Here is a 14244-nt window from a genome sequence, read left to right on the forward strand (position 1 = left end):
TCTCTCTGTTAACCGCGGCTGAAGGAGGAGAGGAGGAGGAGGTGGGGGCGGAGTCAGAGCCTCAGAGAGAGAGAGAGAGAGAGCTGGGCACGGTGACGTCACTGGTTGCTACACGCCATGCGGGGCGGCCTTAGCAACCAGTGACTTAGACTTATGTAATTACAGCGGCACTGACTGCGGCAGTGAGTGTGGCAGCCGGGAGGTAGTCAAATGTGTTTGATACTTTGATTCCGGGACACTCTATTGTCCCGGATTGAAGGCTTCCGGGACACGGGACACAATTTTAAATTACAGGACGATCCCGGGCAAACCGGGACACGTGGTCACCCTATCTCACAGTATGTTGTCAAGTGTATTTATGTCTGTTTGGGTGTATCTGAGTGCATGTATCTATCTCAGTGTGTGTGTATATATGTGTGTGTATCTGAGTGCATGTATGTATCTCAGTGTGTGTGTGTGTGTATCTGAGTGCATGTATGTATCTCAGTGTGTGTGTATATATGTGTGTGTATCTGAGTGCATGTGTGTATCTCAGTGTGTGTGTATATATGTGTGTGTATCTGAGTGCATGTATGTATCTCAGTGTGTGTGTGTATATATGTGTGTGTATCTGAGTGCATGTATGTATCTCAGTGTTTGTGTGTATATATGTGTGTGTGTATCTGAGTGCATGTATGTATCTCAGTGTGTGTGTATATATGTGTGTGTGTGTATCTGAGTGCATGTATGTATCTCAGTGTGTGTGTATATATGTGTGTGTGTATCTGAGTGCATGTATGTATCTCAGTGTGTGTGTTTGTGTGTATATATGTGTGTGTGTATCTGAGTGCATGTATGTATCTCAGTGTGTGTGTGTATATATGTGTGTGTATATATGTGTGTGTGTGTATCTGAGTGCATGTATGTATCTCAGTGTGTGTGTTTGTGTGTATATATGTGTGTGTGTATCTGAGTGCATGTATGTATCGCAGTGTGTGTGTGTGTGTATATATGTGTGTGTATCTGAGTGCATGTATGTATCTCAGTGTGTGTGTGTGTGTATATATGTCTGTGTATCTGAGTGCATGTATGTATCTCAGTGTGTATATATGTGTGTGTATCCGAGTGCATGTATGTATCTCAGTGTGTGTGTGTGTATCTGAGTGCATGTATGTATCTCAGTGTGTGTGTATATATGTGTGTGTATGTAGATAATTGAGCACATGTACAGTATATATATAGTGTGTATGCATGTACCTGAGTGTGTATATAGGTATGTATGCATGTTTCTTAGTATATATATCTTAGTGTTTCTTTACAGCATGTGTATATGCATGTATCTGAGTATTATATATATGTGCATGTACTGTATGTAATTGAGCATATGTATATATCTGAGTGTGTATGTGTATATATCTCAGTATCTGTATGTATTTGAGTGTTTATGCATGTTATTAACTGAACATATTTTTATATCTATGTAATTTACTATATACAATATATATGGAATAGTGTGTTAATTGTTTTTAGGTTTATGTTTATATGGGAAGAATTGTTATTTAAAGCGGAGCTCCACCCTAAAGTGGAACTTCCGCTTCTCGGATTCCTCTCCCCCTCTGGTGTCACATTTGGCACCTTTCAGGGGGGAGGGGGGTGCAGATACCTGTCTAATGCTACGTTTCCACTGAGCGGATCGGTTCGGGTCGTTTAGAATGGAACGGTTTAGAATGGTCCGGTCTATTCTGGTGAGCGTTTCCACTGCCAGTCGGACTGCCAGGGCCATACAGGTTTTAGAAAAAATGCCTCTCGTGATGTCACACTAGTGCGACGAGAAACATGATGCAGCGTCACTCAGCGTCAACCAAACAACAAAAACAATAATGGAGGTCATTCAGCAGCTCATGTTTTCTCTGCTAGCCTTTTGGTTCTTTATAGGCAAAATACATGCCGCACTGTATGAGTCCATGGCGTCGTACCACCTCCAAGCAGTTGGACTATTTCCAGTACGGCTGTTGGCGTCCTTAATTTTTTTATATTGAGCTTTAAGCTTTTTAAGCTTTGCCCTACACTGGCCCGACGTCCGTTCGAATCCCTCGGCTGCCATCCGCTGAGAAATATCTTTGTAGACCTTTTCATTTCTCACTGATCCATCAAGCTCACTCTGAATAACGCCATCACCAATAATTGCTAAGAAAGTAGATAGTTCCTCAGATAACCAGACCCTGCTGTTGTTTGCTGGCATCCTTCTCCTTTATATGGACTAGCGACATGGTGATTGGTCGGCGCTTTGCTTTGACGTCAGCATAGCTGTTTTCTGTCCACCAATCAGTGGAATGTACCGTGTGACGCCAGTAGCTCCGCCCTAACCGTACCGTTCCATTTTCCTATGGACCCACATGAGAAGCAGGACCCTGAATGGTCTGGTACGGTTCGCTTTTATGGCACGCTTTCATAATGGAAACACCAAAATAGCGAACCGTACCGAACCGTACCGAACCGATCGGCTCAGTGGAAATGAGGCATAAGATATTTGCACCCACTTCTGGGAATACACACTGTGGGTAGACTGCGGGTAGTGCGTCAATTAGCGCCCCCCCCCCCCCATTGTGTTCTGGGAAACACACGGCTCCCAGAACACAGCGGGGACCAGTGAAAGACGCTTAGCGCTGATCGGGCATGCGCAGTAGGGAATCTGGAAGTGAAGCCGCAACGCTTCACTTCCTGATTCCCTCACCCATGATGGCGGTGGGGGCAGCAGAGTAATGAGCGATCGCTCGTCTTCTGCTGCGGACGGCGTTGGACTCCAGGACAGGTAAGTGTCCTAATATTAAAAGTCAGCAGCTGCAGTATTTGTAGCTGCTGGCTTTTAATATTTTTTTTACAGTGGAGCTCCGCTTTAAGGTTAAGTTCATCTTTTGGAAAAAAATATTAAAATTACAATTTTTTTGCAGGTAAAAAATGTGCAAATATTTTTTTTCTAAGAAATCTGTGAATAAAAGACACTGAGCCTTGTGGACGCACACTGTCATGGGGGGGGAATAGGGGGTGGATGCTGAACATGTTACATTTTATGCCCTAAATACGGGTGTAACATGTAACTTGTTCAGAAGGGTGAACTCAGCCATTCATTTTAGTGACCAGGGGGTAGTAAAACCAGTGCTAGGGGAAAAGGGCTGTGCTGGGAGAAAGAATTTGGTGGGAGAAGGATTTGTGCTAGGACAGTGGTTCTCAACCTGGGGGTCGGGACCCCCTTGGGGGTCAAATGATGATTTGCCAGGGGGTCACCAAATCATGGGCTGTTCCTGAAGCCCGCAGCCGCCCACTCAGCCGCCCATTCAGTTCACGGCATGACTGGGGGGGCAGAGACTAGAAGTCAGCTGACATGAGGAATGTGAAGTGAGAGGGGCTGGAGGAGACCCTATCTCCTGATTTCAGCATAGGTGTCACTGCTACGAGACACTACAAAGTCTGAGACACCGTGAATGCGGAGACACAGTGAGTAACACTACCTGTGATTATAGTTGCCATTAAAAGTCCCCACTATAGTTCTCAGATCAGCAGATGACCTTGATTAAGAGCACCTAAATTGACTGATCAGAACTCTCCGCCAGCACCGCCACTGATCCTACTAACCCCACCCCCCACCAAGAAATAAGAGAAGAAATAAAAATGGAGAATGCATGGAAGGGAGAGAAAAAGAGGGGAAGGAACAAAGAAAAAGGGAGTGAAAGATGGCTAGAGAGAGGGATTGGGGGGGGGGGGGGGGGCAGAAAGGAGAACAAAGAGATAGAGGGGTACATCCTCAAATGTAGCATAAGGGGTTTTAATATTGTACGAGTGGAAGGTAATCAGGGAGCGCTAAATGTAAGCGGGTTAGGGGCACAAATTACTTGTCTTGCCTTGGATGCTGACAACCCATGCTAAAATAATTTTACCGTTAGGGGTCCCCGCAACTTGGGAAATTTTACGAAAGGGGTCACGGCACTAGTAAGGTTGAGAACCACTGTGCTAGGAGGAGGAATTTGGGCTTAGAGGAAGGACTGGATGGAGAGGATTTGTGCTGGGGAGGGGGCATTTGTAGGGGAGGGGCTTGTGCTAGGAGGGGGATTTTGGGGGGAAGGATTTGTTCTAAGGTTGATTTTGGGTGGGTGGGAAAATATTTGTGCTGGGGGGGGGGGACTGGGAGGGGGTTGTACTAGAAGGTAGAATGTGGGGGAGCTACAGCTGCTGATTAGCATTTTCTGACAGGGTCTAGTGCTGCTGTCAGAATCCAATAGGGAGATTCCTCCATCTACAGGACTTGATTTGCTTGGATCGAGTTAATTTCTTTTTTGTTCATCCCACTGGCTGAATAAAAAGTAACTGTGTATGGTCAGCTTAACAGACTCCTGCACTATTCACACTATTGTACATTACATACTTCTGAACAAAGTGATCATTGGGGGTAATCCACAAAAGGGATACGCCGGCGTATCTACTGATACGCCGTCGTATCCCTGTTTCTATCTATGGAACTGATCCACAGAATCAGTTTACCATAGATAGGCAGAAGATCCGACATGTGTAATTGAATTACACTGTCGGATCTTAAGGATGCAATTCTAGGCCGGCCGCTAGGTGGCGAGGCCATTGCGGCCAGCCTAGAATATGGAAATGAACACTTACGGCGATCCACGAACGTTCCGACGGGCCCGTCACGCTAAATCTACGTCGTTTACGTCGAGTTACGCCGCGTAAAAATAGGGCTGAGTCCTATTTGACTAAGCCCTATTAAGTATGGCCGTCGTTCCCGCGTCGAAATTTTAAACTCTACGTCGTTTGCGTAAGACGTTCGTGAATGGCGCTGGACGCCATTTACGTTAACGTCTAAGCAAATGACATCGGAGCGACGTCAGTTAGCGCAATGCACGTCGGGTAAGTTACCCGACGGAGCATGTGCAGTACGTCCGGCGCGGGAGCGCGCCTAATTTAAATGGGACTCGCCCCATTAGATTCGGCACGCCTTGTGCCGGACGGATTTGAGTTACACCGCCACAAATTTCCAGGTAAGTGTGTTGTGGATCGATACCTAACTTAGGAAATTTGCGGCAGTGTAGCTTAAATCGCTTAAGTTACGTTGCGCTGCGGGGCTGTGGATTTGGCCCTTTGTCTCCACAGTTGCTGGTTGCTAATCAGTCCCTGGCTTTTTTTAACGACGGTCTTCTTTAAGGTAGGCTCAGACAGAGTTAGCTGTCTTCTGTTTATTTTCAGTGCACATAAAATTATATGTAATGGTAGCGTTTCATTTTTTTTAAATAATAGTGCTGATGGGAATGCATATCTGTGAGACTACTTCTTGGGGCACAGCAATCAAAGCCTCTTTTATGAGTTCACGAAGGTTTGATTTATTAAACCATACTCCATTCACTGTTCTCTGTAATAGGGCCAGCACCCAGTGTTCACCGTGATGTGCATGCCACATTACTGCTCAAGTTTAGGTGCCCAAAGGTGCCCCAGGTCTTGTATAGTTCTAGCAACACCCCTGTATTATACCCATGCCCACCAACCCCATAAGGTAAGCAATACTCCACTCCTGGGCTGATTTAACCTAACATTTAAACAGGCTGTTTTGCAAAGTATTCATTGATTTTTTTTTTTTTTTTTTAAGAATTGTCCATCTCACTACACCCCCTGTTCACTCCCACTCCAAGATCTTTAACAACCCTATCGTCTATAGTGTATACTAAAAAAAAAAAAAAAAAAATTCTGTGCGCCAGTAAAGTGTTCGGGTTTGGCTTGAAGAAAAGGTGGCAATCCTAGTTGGCACACTGGCACATAACTGAGCTGCCCTAAGTGTGGCACTGATGATCAGGAGGAAGGGAGTGGGGGGATGGGGCAGAGGTGGATATAAAGACCAATGGCTGAGGGATGCTGGAGGCAGGGCCGGCCTTTGCGTTGTGCGGGCTGTGCGGCCGCACAGAGCGCCATAGCCACCAGGGGCGCTGTGCGGCCGTCACAGCTCGCAGTCAGTTTAGTTGAATTATTCATCCGGCCGGCTGGCCGAGGCACTTCTCAGCAGCGCGACACCCCAGCGCTGCAGAGGGGGGGGAGGCGCCGTCGTGCCAAAGTGCTGGACACTGGTCCCCTCCCCCCTCTCCTTCTCCTTGTCTCAGCCCAGTGGATAGCGCCGACGCCGTTGCGTAAAGCGTGCGTGCGTCGTGCGTAATGCAGCTTTGAAACCTAAAGGCGCCAGGAGCAGAGGGCACTCGGACTCGCACTGAAACCGGGACGGGACTGCCAGACTGCCGTACTCTGAAGAAATGTTACGGTAAGGCCGCCCGTCCCCTCCCCCTTATCTAGCAGGCTTAGGCTGACAGTCTTCACACCTGCCAGTGTCTATCTTCACACCTGTCTTCCCTCCTCCCCCCTCGCCTGTACTCCAATGATGAGGGGGGGGGGGGGGGTGGCACCATAACAGATGTGAGCCTGGCACTTTGAATTTATTAAAAAATGTTAAAAATTGGATGTATATAGGAAAATGTATAATTATTATTTTTATTCAAAATTGGTCGTTTGTTAAAAAAATAAAATCAATATACCACCGCGCAGTTGTCATTTTAAGTTAAGCAGTGCATATATCAAAAAAATTACCTGTCATGAAAGAGGGGGGGGGGGGGAAATCTTCGAGGTCGTATGGTTAATCAGTGAAATTTTTTCCCCAGAGTTTATTTATACTTCAGGCAGTCTGTGATTGGCCTGTACTGGTACCATGTACCCCTGGCTATGTCTGCACCTCTGCCATATGGAAAACTCCTACAGATGATCGCTCTGTCTGTACCATAGCCTGCTGATCATCTCCCATCTGATCCCTCCCTAAACTTGTCTGCATGGAGTTTGTATGTCCCTTTCATGTTTGCCTGAAGTATAAATAAACTCTGGGCAAAGAAATTTCACTGATTAACCACGTGACCTCTGGAAGATTCCCCCCCCCCCCCCCTTCATGACAGGCCATTTTTTGCGATGTGCACTGCCGTAACTTAAGCTGACAACTGCGCAGCAATGCGACGCTGTACACAAATACAATTTTGTATTTTTTTTTTCGGTGGTATTTGATCACCTCTGCGTATTTGTACCACCATACACTCCGCACTCCTCTCCTGCACATACTCCCCACCGCCATACACTCTGCACTTCTCACCTGTACATACTACCCACCACCATACACTCTGCACACCTCTCCTGTACATACTACCCACCACCATACACTCCGCACTTCTCGCCTGTACATACTACCCACCACCATACACTCTGCACACCTCTCCTGTACATACTACTCACCACCATACACTCCGCACTTCTCTCCTGTACATACTACCCACTGCCATACACTCTGCACACCTCTCCTGTACATACTACTCACCACCATACTCTCCTGTACATACTACCCACCACAATACACGCTACACCCCTGGCGTAGTACTCACCACCATACACTCCGCACTCCTTTCCTGCAAATACTACCCACCAGCATACACTCCACACCTCTCTCCTGCACATACTACTCACCACCATACACTCCACACCCCTCTCCTGTACATACTACTCACCACCATACACTCCACACTCCTCTCCTGCACATACTACCCACCACCATATACTCCGCAGTTCTCTCCAGCATATACCACCCACTGCCATACACTCCTCTCCTGTACGTACTGCCCACCACCATACACTCCACACTCCTCTCCTGCACATACTACCCACCACCATACACTCTGCACAGCTCTCCTGCACATACTACCCACCACCATACACTCCGCACTCCTCTCCTGCACATACTACCCACCGCCATACACTCCGCACTTCTCACCTGTACATACTACCCACCACCATACACTCTGCACACCTCTCCTGTACATACTACCCACCACCATACACTCCGCACTTCTCTCCTGTACATACTACCCACCACCATACACTCTGCACAACTCTCCTGTACATACTACTCACCACCATACACTCCGCACTTCTCTCCTGTACATACTACCCACTGCCATACACTCTGCACACCTCTCCTGTACATACTACTCACCACCATACACTCTGCACAGCTCTCCTGCACATACTACCCACCACCATACACTCCGCACTCCTCTCCTGCACATGTAAGGAACTGCTGATGGGGCACTCTAATGTAAGGGGGCTGCTGATGGGGACACTCAAACTTTAAGTGGGCCGCTCTGGATGAAGTCCAGGGCCAATTTTTTGTCCCAGTCCAGCCCTGTGCATGTGTGAGGCAGTGTGATGGTGAGCAAAACCATAACTAAAATCATACAAAAAGGTATCAATGAAGTTGTTTGATGTGAATCAATCACTAAGACAATGACATATAGTCATAAAATCATAATAAATGGAATACATTGTCATTTCATTTGTGTCAATAATATATTGGCTCAGGTTGGCGGCAGCGCAGGCGCACATATATTTTATTCAGTAAGTGATTGCAATTATAATAATAATATATTTCATTCTATAAAATTAATTTTACATTACGATACCTTTTTTTTAGTTTTTAATGGTTTATGTCTTGTCTTATGCCTCGTACACACGACCAGTTTTCCCATCGGGAAAACTTCCATGACAGCTTTTGGCCGTGAAAACTGCCCGTGTGTATGCTCCATGGCAGTTTTCCTGACGGGAAAACTGCTGGGAATCGCAGCAGGAAAAAAAGAGAGCTGGTTCTCTTTTTTTTCCCACCGGGATTCAAGGCGGTTTTTAACCCGGCAGTTTTCTTATGGCAAACACTGCGATGGACACACGGCCGTGATTCCCGGCCAGAGCTCTCACCGCAGTTTTCCAGACGGGAAAACCTCTGGTGTGTACAGGGGGAAAGTTACTGAGCAGGTTCTCGGTTTTTCCCCCCTTTTTACCTCTGGGAATCCCGGTTGTGTGTACAGGGCTTTAGTGATCTTTTCACAAATACGGTGTAATTTTTTTTAAATAGCAGATAAAAATAAACATCTTTCTTCATTTTCTGACTGCTTGAATACATTTTTTGATGAAAAGTTGAAAACCACGGGCACTTGGGTACTAATCGTGATGCATCGCGGAATGGAATCGAATTGTGGACAGGATAATCGTAATCGAATTGAATCGTGAGACCAGTGAAGATGCGCACTCCTAATAGAAGAAGCCATAGAGCCCCTTCCAGCCTTGCAAATGTGGCCTGTGCATCCAAGTGGTAATGACCTCCGGTCATGAAAGGATTAAATAAAAGAGGAAGCAATTCAAATGTAAATATACCAAATTTTTATTGGGTGTTCTATGAAAGTATAATTATGGACCTAAACACATTTTTTTCCTTTTCCAACTATATATACTCTGATTAAACCAAGAGTCCTTTAGTAAAATCAATTGGCCAGAAGTGAAGATCTAGTGATCGTCTCGCCCATTCGCTGACACACTTTTGACCAAGAGATTCCAAGCCTGCCCACCACGGCAAGGTAGACTCTTCTAGGGCAGGACCTACACTATCTACCCTACTGGATGCTAGTCATCCTTTTTCTAATGTTGGGTGTATGTTTGTAGTACGGCCTCATCCTATAATCTGTGTGTGCGATCTACTCTCTCCTAATTTGGTTGTGTGTGCGTGTGCATCTGTCTAAAGCATGGAGCGGTCAGTTTATGTGGGAAAAAGGGAGTAATAGGAATGAATACTGTATAGATAGGGCTCTGGAGTAGGACAGTTTACGTGAATTATGTATTTGTAAATGTAATATTATTGGCAGAAGTACTTTAAGTTAACTGTATGGTATTCGTTGGAGAAAATAAAAATAAAAGATAAGTAAAAAAAAAAAAGAAATTATATTTTAGCAGTATAGAAGTTTGATTTAATTTTTATTTTTTTTGGGGGGGGCGCAAGTAGGGTTGCCAACTCATCCCTTTAAAACAGAACACATATTAATTACACAGGTTCTGAGGCTAATTTAATGCAAATAAGGCACCAAGTGAGTTTAATTACCTCCTTAATCAACCACAGAACCTGTGTAATTAATATGTGTTCTGTTTTAAAGGGATGAGTTGGCAACCCTAGGCGCAAGTAGCTGGTCTCGCCTAGGGCGCAAAAAAGTCTAGCAATGGCCCTGATCCAGAGTCGTGCTGATCCTTTAGAAGAGATGGGTCTTCAGTTTTTTCCTAAAAGCCTGATGGTTTTCTTCCATGCGAATGGTCGTGGTAGAGCATTCCAAAGTCGAGGTCCTTGGACTGAAAATCTACGTTCTCCCTTAGATTTGTAGCGGGCTGTGGGGATTTCGAGAAGGTTTTGGTTAGTTGATCGGAGCACCCGATTGGTGACGTAGGGTTTGATTTTCTCGTTTAAGTATTGCGGAGCGATTCCTTGTGCGCATTTGGGAGTGAGGCAGAGTGTCTTGAATGTGATCCGATCCTTTACGGCTAGCCAGTGGAGGGACCTCAAGACCGGGGCAATAGATTCCCATGTTTTTTTTACCTGTTACCAGTCTGGCTGCCATGTTCTGGATGACTTGTAGACGCGAAATCTGGTATTTGGGTAGTCCTAAGTAGAGGGAGTTTGCGTAGTCGAGTCGGGAATTGATGATTGTACCAACCACTACTGCTTTATCCTCTTCCGGGATGAAGGGGATGAATCTACGTAGCATGCGGAGAAGGTGGCCAAACTCATCTTGCCTTCTGGTAAAAAAAAAACCGGTCCTCCCGATTTGAGGATGAAGGAATCACATGCTCTGTCCCATACCTCCCAACTTTTCAAAATGCAACCGCGGGACATTCATTCAATTTATTTTTCCATGCCATTTTGGTCAAAAATTTTGGTCCTCCCGATTTGAGGATGAAGGAATCGCATGCTCCTACCCCCTTACTGTGCTCCCCTAACCCCCTGTTCTGTGACCTCCTAAAAAATGGTATTGGTGCATTCCTAACTGAATGTAAACAAAAGAATTGCCAGAAATAAAATTTGAAGATATATCAGCATGGGGTTCCCCCCAATCCATACTATGCCCATCAGGTCTGGTATGGATTCGAAGGAGAACCTCACGCCAAAATGTAAAAAATAATTATGTGGTTTCCACCAAAATGAATACCAGAGATTTATCAAAGCATGCAACCTGGCAGGCTAGGAAAGGGAGGGGCGAGCGAGCGCCCAGTCCCCCACCCCCAACCATACCAGGCCACATGTCCTCAACATGGAGGGTGCTTTGGGGTAGAGGGGCTCCCCTCCCCCTCCCCCAAAGCACCTTGTCCCTATGTTGATGCGGACAAGGTACTCTGAGGGAGGGGAGCCCCCTACTCCAAAGCACCCCCACATGTTGAGGGCATGTGGCCTGGTATGGTTCAGGAGGTAGGCGGGAAAGGACGCTCACTCGTCCCCCTCCCCCCCTTTCCTGGACTACCAGGCTGCATACTCGGATAAAGGTCGGATTTTGGACCCCCAAACCATTATTTTTTATTTTTTTTATTTTGGCGTGTGGTTCCCCTTAAAATCCATACCAGACCTGATGGACATAGTATGGATTGGGGGGAACCCCATGTTGATTTATCTTAAAATTGTATTGCTGGCAATTCTTTGGTTTTCATTCAGATGTCAGCGGGAAACCTGCCGACAGCTGATGAGTCATTAGTTGTTAGGACACACAGGTCCCAGAAGACAGCAGGGACCAGTGACATCGCTCAGCACGAGTCGGGCATGCACAGCAGGGAACCAGCAAATGAAGCAGCTTCCCTTTCCGAAGGTGGCGGCGGCATCCGACATTGCGGGCGCCCTGGACAGGTAAGTGTCCTTATTTTTAAAAAGTCAGCAGCTGCAGTATTTGTGGCTGCTGACTTTAAAAAAAAAAAATTGGCGGGCATCCGCTTTAGTCTTGGTCTTCTTCCCTCACTTATTTTTTAGTTCTTTCATCTCTGCAAATTCCTCTTGCAAGTTCTTCTTGCTCACTGCGAGTTCTTTTTTCACTGGTAGTTCTTTTTTTTTTTGTCTGTGCAGATTTCTCTTGCATCTTTGAACTGCGAGTTCTTGTTCCCTTACCACACCTTTTTTTAGTCGCTGATAGTTGTTCTTTCGTCACTGCGAGTTCTCCTTCCATGGCTGTGACTTTTTCTTCTATCTCCATGAGTGTGTCTTGATACATTTTTTGTAGGCCTGACAATCTTTCTTTTGTCTCTGTAAGTTCTTTTTCCTTCACTGCCAGTTCATTTTTAGTTTCTGACAGTTCTCCTTGCGTCTCTGCAAGTTTTTCCCTCACTGACAGTTCTCCTTGTGTCTCTGCAAGTTTTTCCCTCACTGACAGTTCTCCTTGCATCTCTGCAAGTTTTTCCCTCACTGACAGTTCTCCTTGTGTCTCTGCAAGTTTTTCCCTCACTGACAGTTCTCCTTGCGTCTCTGCAAGTTTTTCCCTCACTGACAGTTCTCCTTGTGTCTCTGCAAGTTTTTCCCTCACTGACAGTTCTCCTTGCGTCTCTGCAAGTTTTTCCCTCACTGACAGTTCTCCTTGTGTCTCTGCAAGTTTTTCCCTCACTGACAGTTCTCCTTGCGTCTCTGCAAGTTTTTCCCTCACTGACAGTTCTCCTTGTGTCTCTGCAAGTTTTTCCCTCACTGACAGTTCTCCTTGCGTCTCTGCAAGTTTTTCCCTCACTGACAGTTCTCCTTGCGTCTCTGCAAGTTTTTCTTGCATCTTTGCAAGTTGTTTTTCCCTCACTGGTTCCAGGTGGGTTTGGTCCTCCCTGACCGCCTCGGTATCAGCGGTCTCAGTGGAAGTGACTGGAGGGGTCTCCCATTGTGGTTGTTCTTCCCCAGGGCTGCTGAAAAGCCAGGACAGCCAGCCCTGTGCTTCCCTAACTGTGAGTTGTTCTTTCCTCACTGCAAGTTCTTGTATCTCTGCAAATTTTTCTTGCATCTTTGCAAGTCGTTCTTCCCACACTGCGAGTCGTTCTTCCCTAATTGCGAGTTGTTTTTCCGTAACCACGAGTTGTTCTTCTTTCCTCACTGTCAGTTCTTGCGTCTCTGCAAATTTTTCTTGCATCTTTGCAAGTTGTTGTTCCCTAACTGCGAGTTCTTCTTTGCTCCCTGCGAGTCTTTGCGTCTCTGCAAGTTTTTCTTGCATCTTTGCAAGTTGTTCTTCCCTCGCTGCAAGTTCTTCTTTTTTCCTCACTGCGAGTTCTTGCACCTCTGCAAGTTTTTGTTTAGTCGCTGAGAGTTCTTCTTCCATCGCTGAAACTTCTTCCGTCAATGTGTGTCTTTTTTCCTTTATTATGCACACTTCAGTCAGCTGTGTTTGCGTTTTGTTCCTCTCAGTGATTCCTCTTTCCACATCTCTGCTTTGCTCCATCATGATGCGTCTTTTCTTGCAGTAACAAATTCTGTGGAGATAAAGAAAGAAATGTTATAAGAATGTTTCCATAAACCAGCAGAAATTTTCAGAATTAATAGCTGATGCCACTTAAATCTGTGTTTGATCGAAAACAAATAGTCACACGCCATCACCCCATTTGTTACTGTTACCAGCAGCCTCCGTTCATTCACCCCTCCCCCATAGAACGAAATGTTATGCCCCGTACACACAATCAAATTTTCCGTCGGAAAAACCATCAACGGAATTCCCCTCAAGCTTGGCTTGCATACACACGGTCACACAAGTTCTCTGAACTTTTGACTGTCAAGAACGTGGTGACGTACAAAACACTACGACGAGCCGAGAAAAGTAAGTTCAATGCTTCCGAGCATGCGTCGAATTGTTTCCGAGCATGCGTCGGAATTTTGCACGTCGGAATTGCCACGGACGATCTGAATTTTTTCAGTCGAAAAGATAGAGAACCTGCTCTCAATCTTTTGCTGGCGGAAATTCCACCAGCAAAAGTCCAAAGGAGCATACACGTGGTCGGAATTTCCGACCAAAAGCTCACATCGGACTTTTGCTGGCGGAAAATCCGATCATGTGTATCTGGCATAAGAGGTGCATTATGACCAGTGAGGGGCTTGTGCTGCTAAACCCCGGAAAATAAGTACAGAAAACACACCGCTTCGGTCTGATCAACTGCTCGCCTATAGGAAAAGTGGTAAATATTGGGAGGGGGAGGGCTCATACAGTGGGTGATAGCATGAAGTGTAATGGAGAAAACCTATGAAGAATTTGCAATAACTTACATAACTATCGAAATGATGACGATGACTACTAGAAGACCGACTCCAGCTAAGATGCATGCTAATGGAAGGTAGCCATTTCTCTTCAGTTGATAGAAGGTCTTGGTGATAAGTTC

General features: G+C 45.9%; 1 protein-coding gene across 1 annotated transcript in view; it reads right to left on the bottom strand.

Moving 5' to 3' along the window:
- Positions 1-11870: 11870 nt before the first annotated feature.
- Positions 11871-14244, bottom strand: part of LOC120916823 — a 4732-nt gene continuing 2358 nt past the window's right edge. Inside the window, exons 2-3 of the mRNA XM_040327765.1 lie at positions 14132-14244; positions 11871-13347 (exon numbers count right to left, since the gene is read on the bottom strand). The exon at positions 14132-14244 is cut by the window's right edge and continues 917 nt beyond it. Coding sequence (XP_040183699.1) covers positions 11871-13347; positions 14132-14244 — 1590 coding nt within the window. The remainder of the gene's footprint in view (positions 13348-14131) is intronic.

Source organism: Rana temporaria, chromosome 11 (genome assembly GCF_905171775.1).
Source record: "Rana temporaria chromosome 11, aRanTem1.1, whole genome shotgun sequence".
In the NCBI taxonomy this organism is placed as follows: Eukaryota; Metazoa; Chordata; class Amphibia; order Anura; family Ranidae; genus Rana; species Rana temporaria.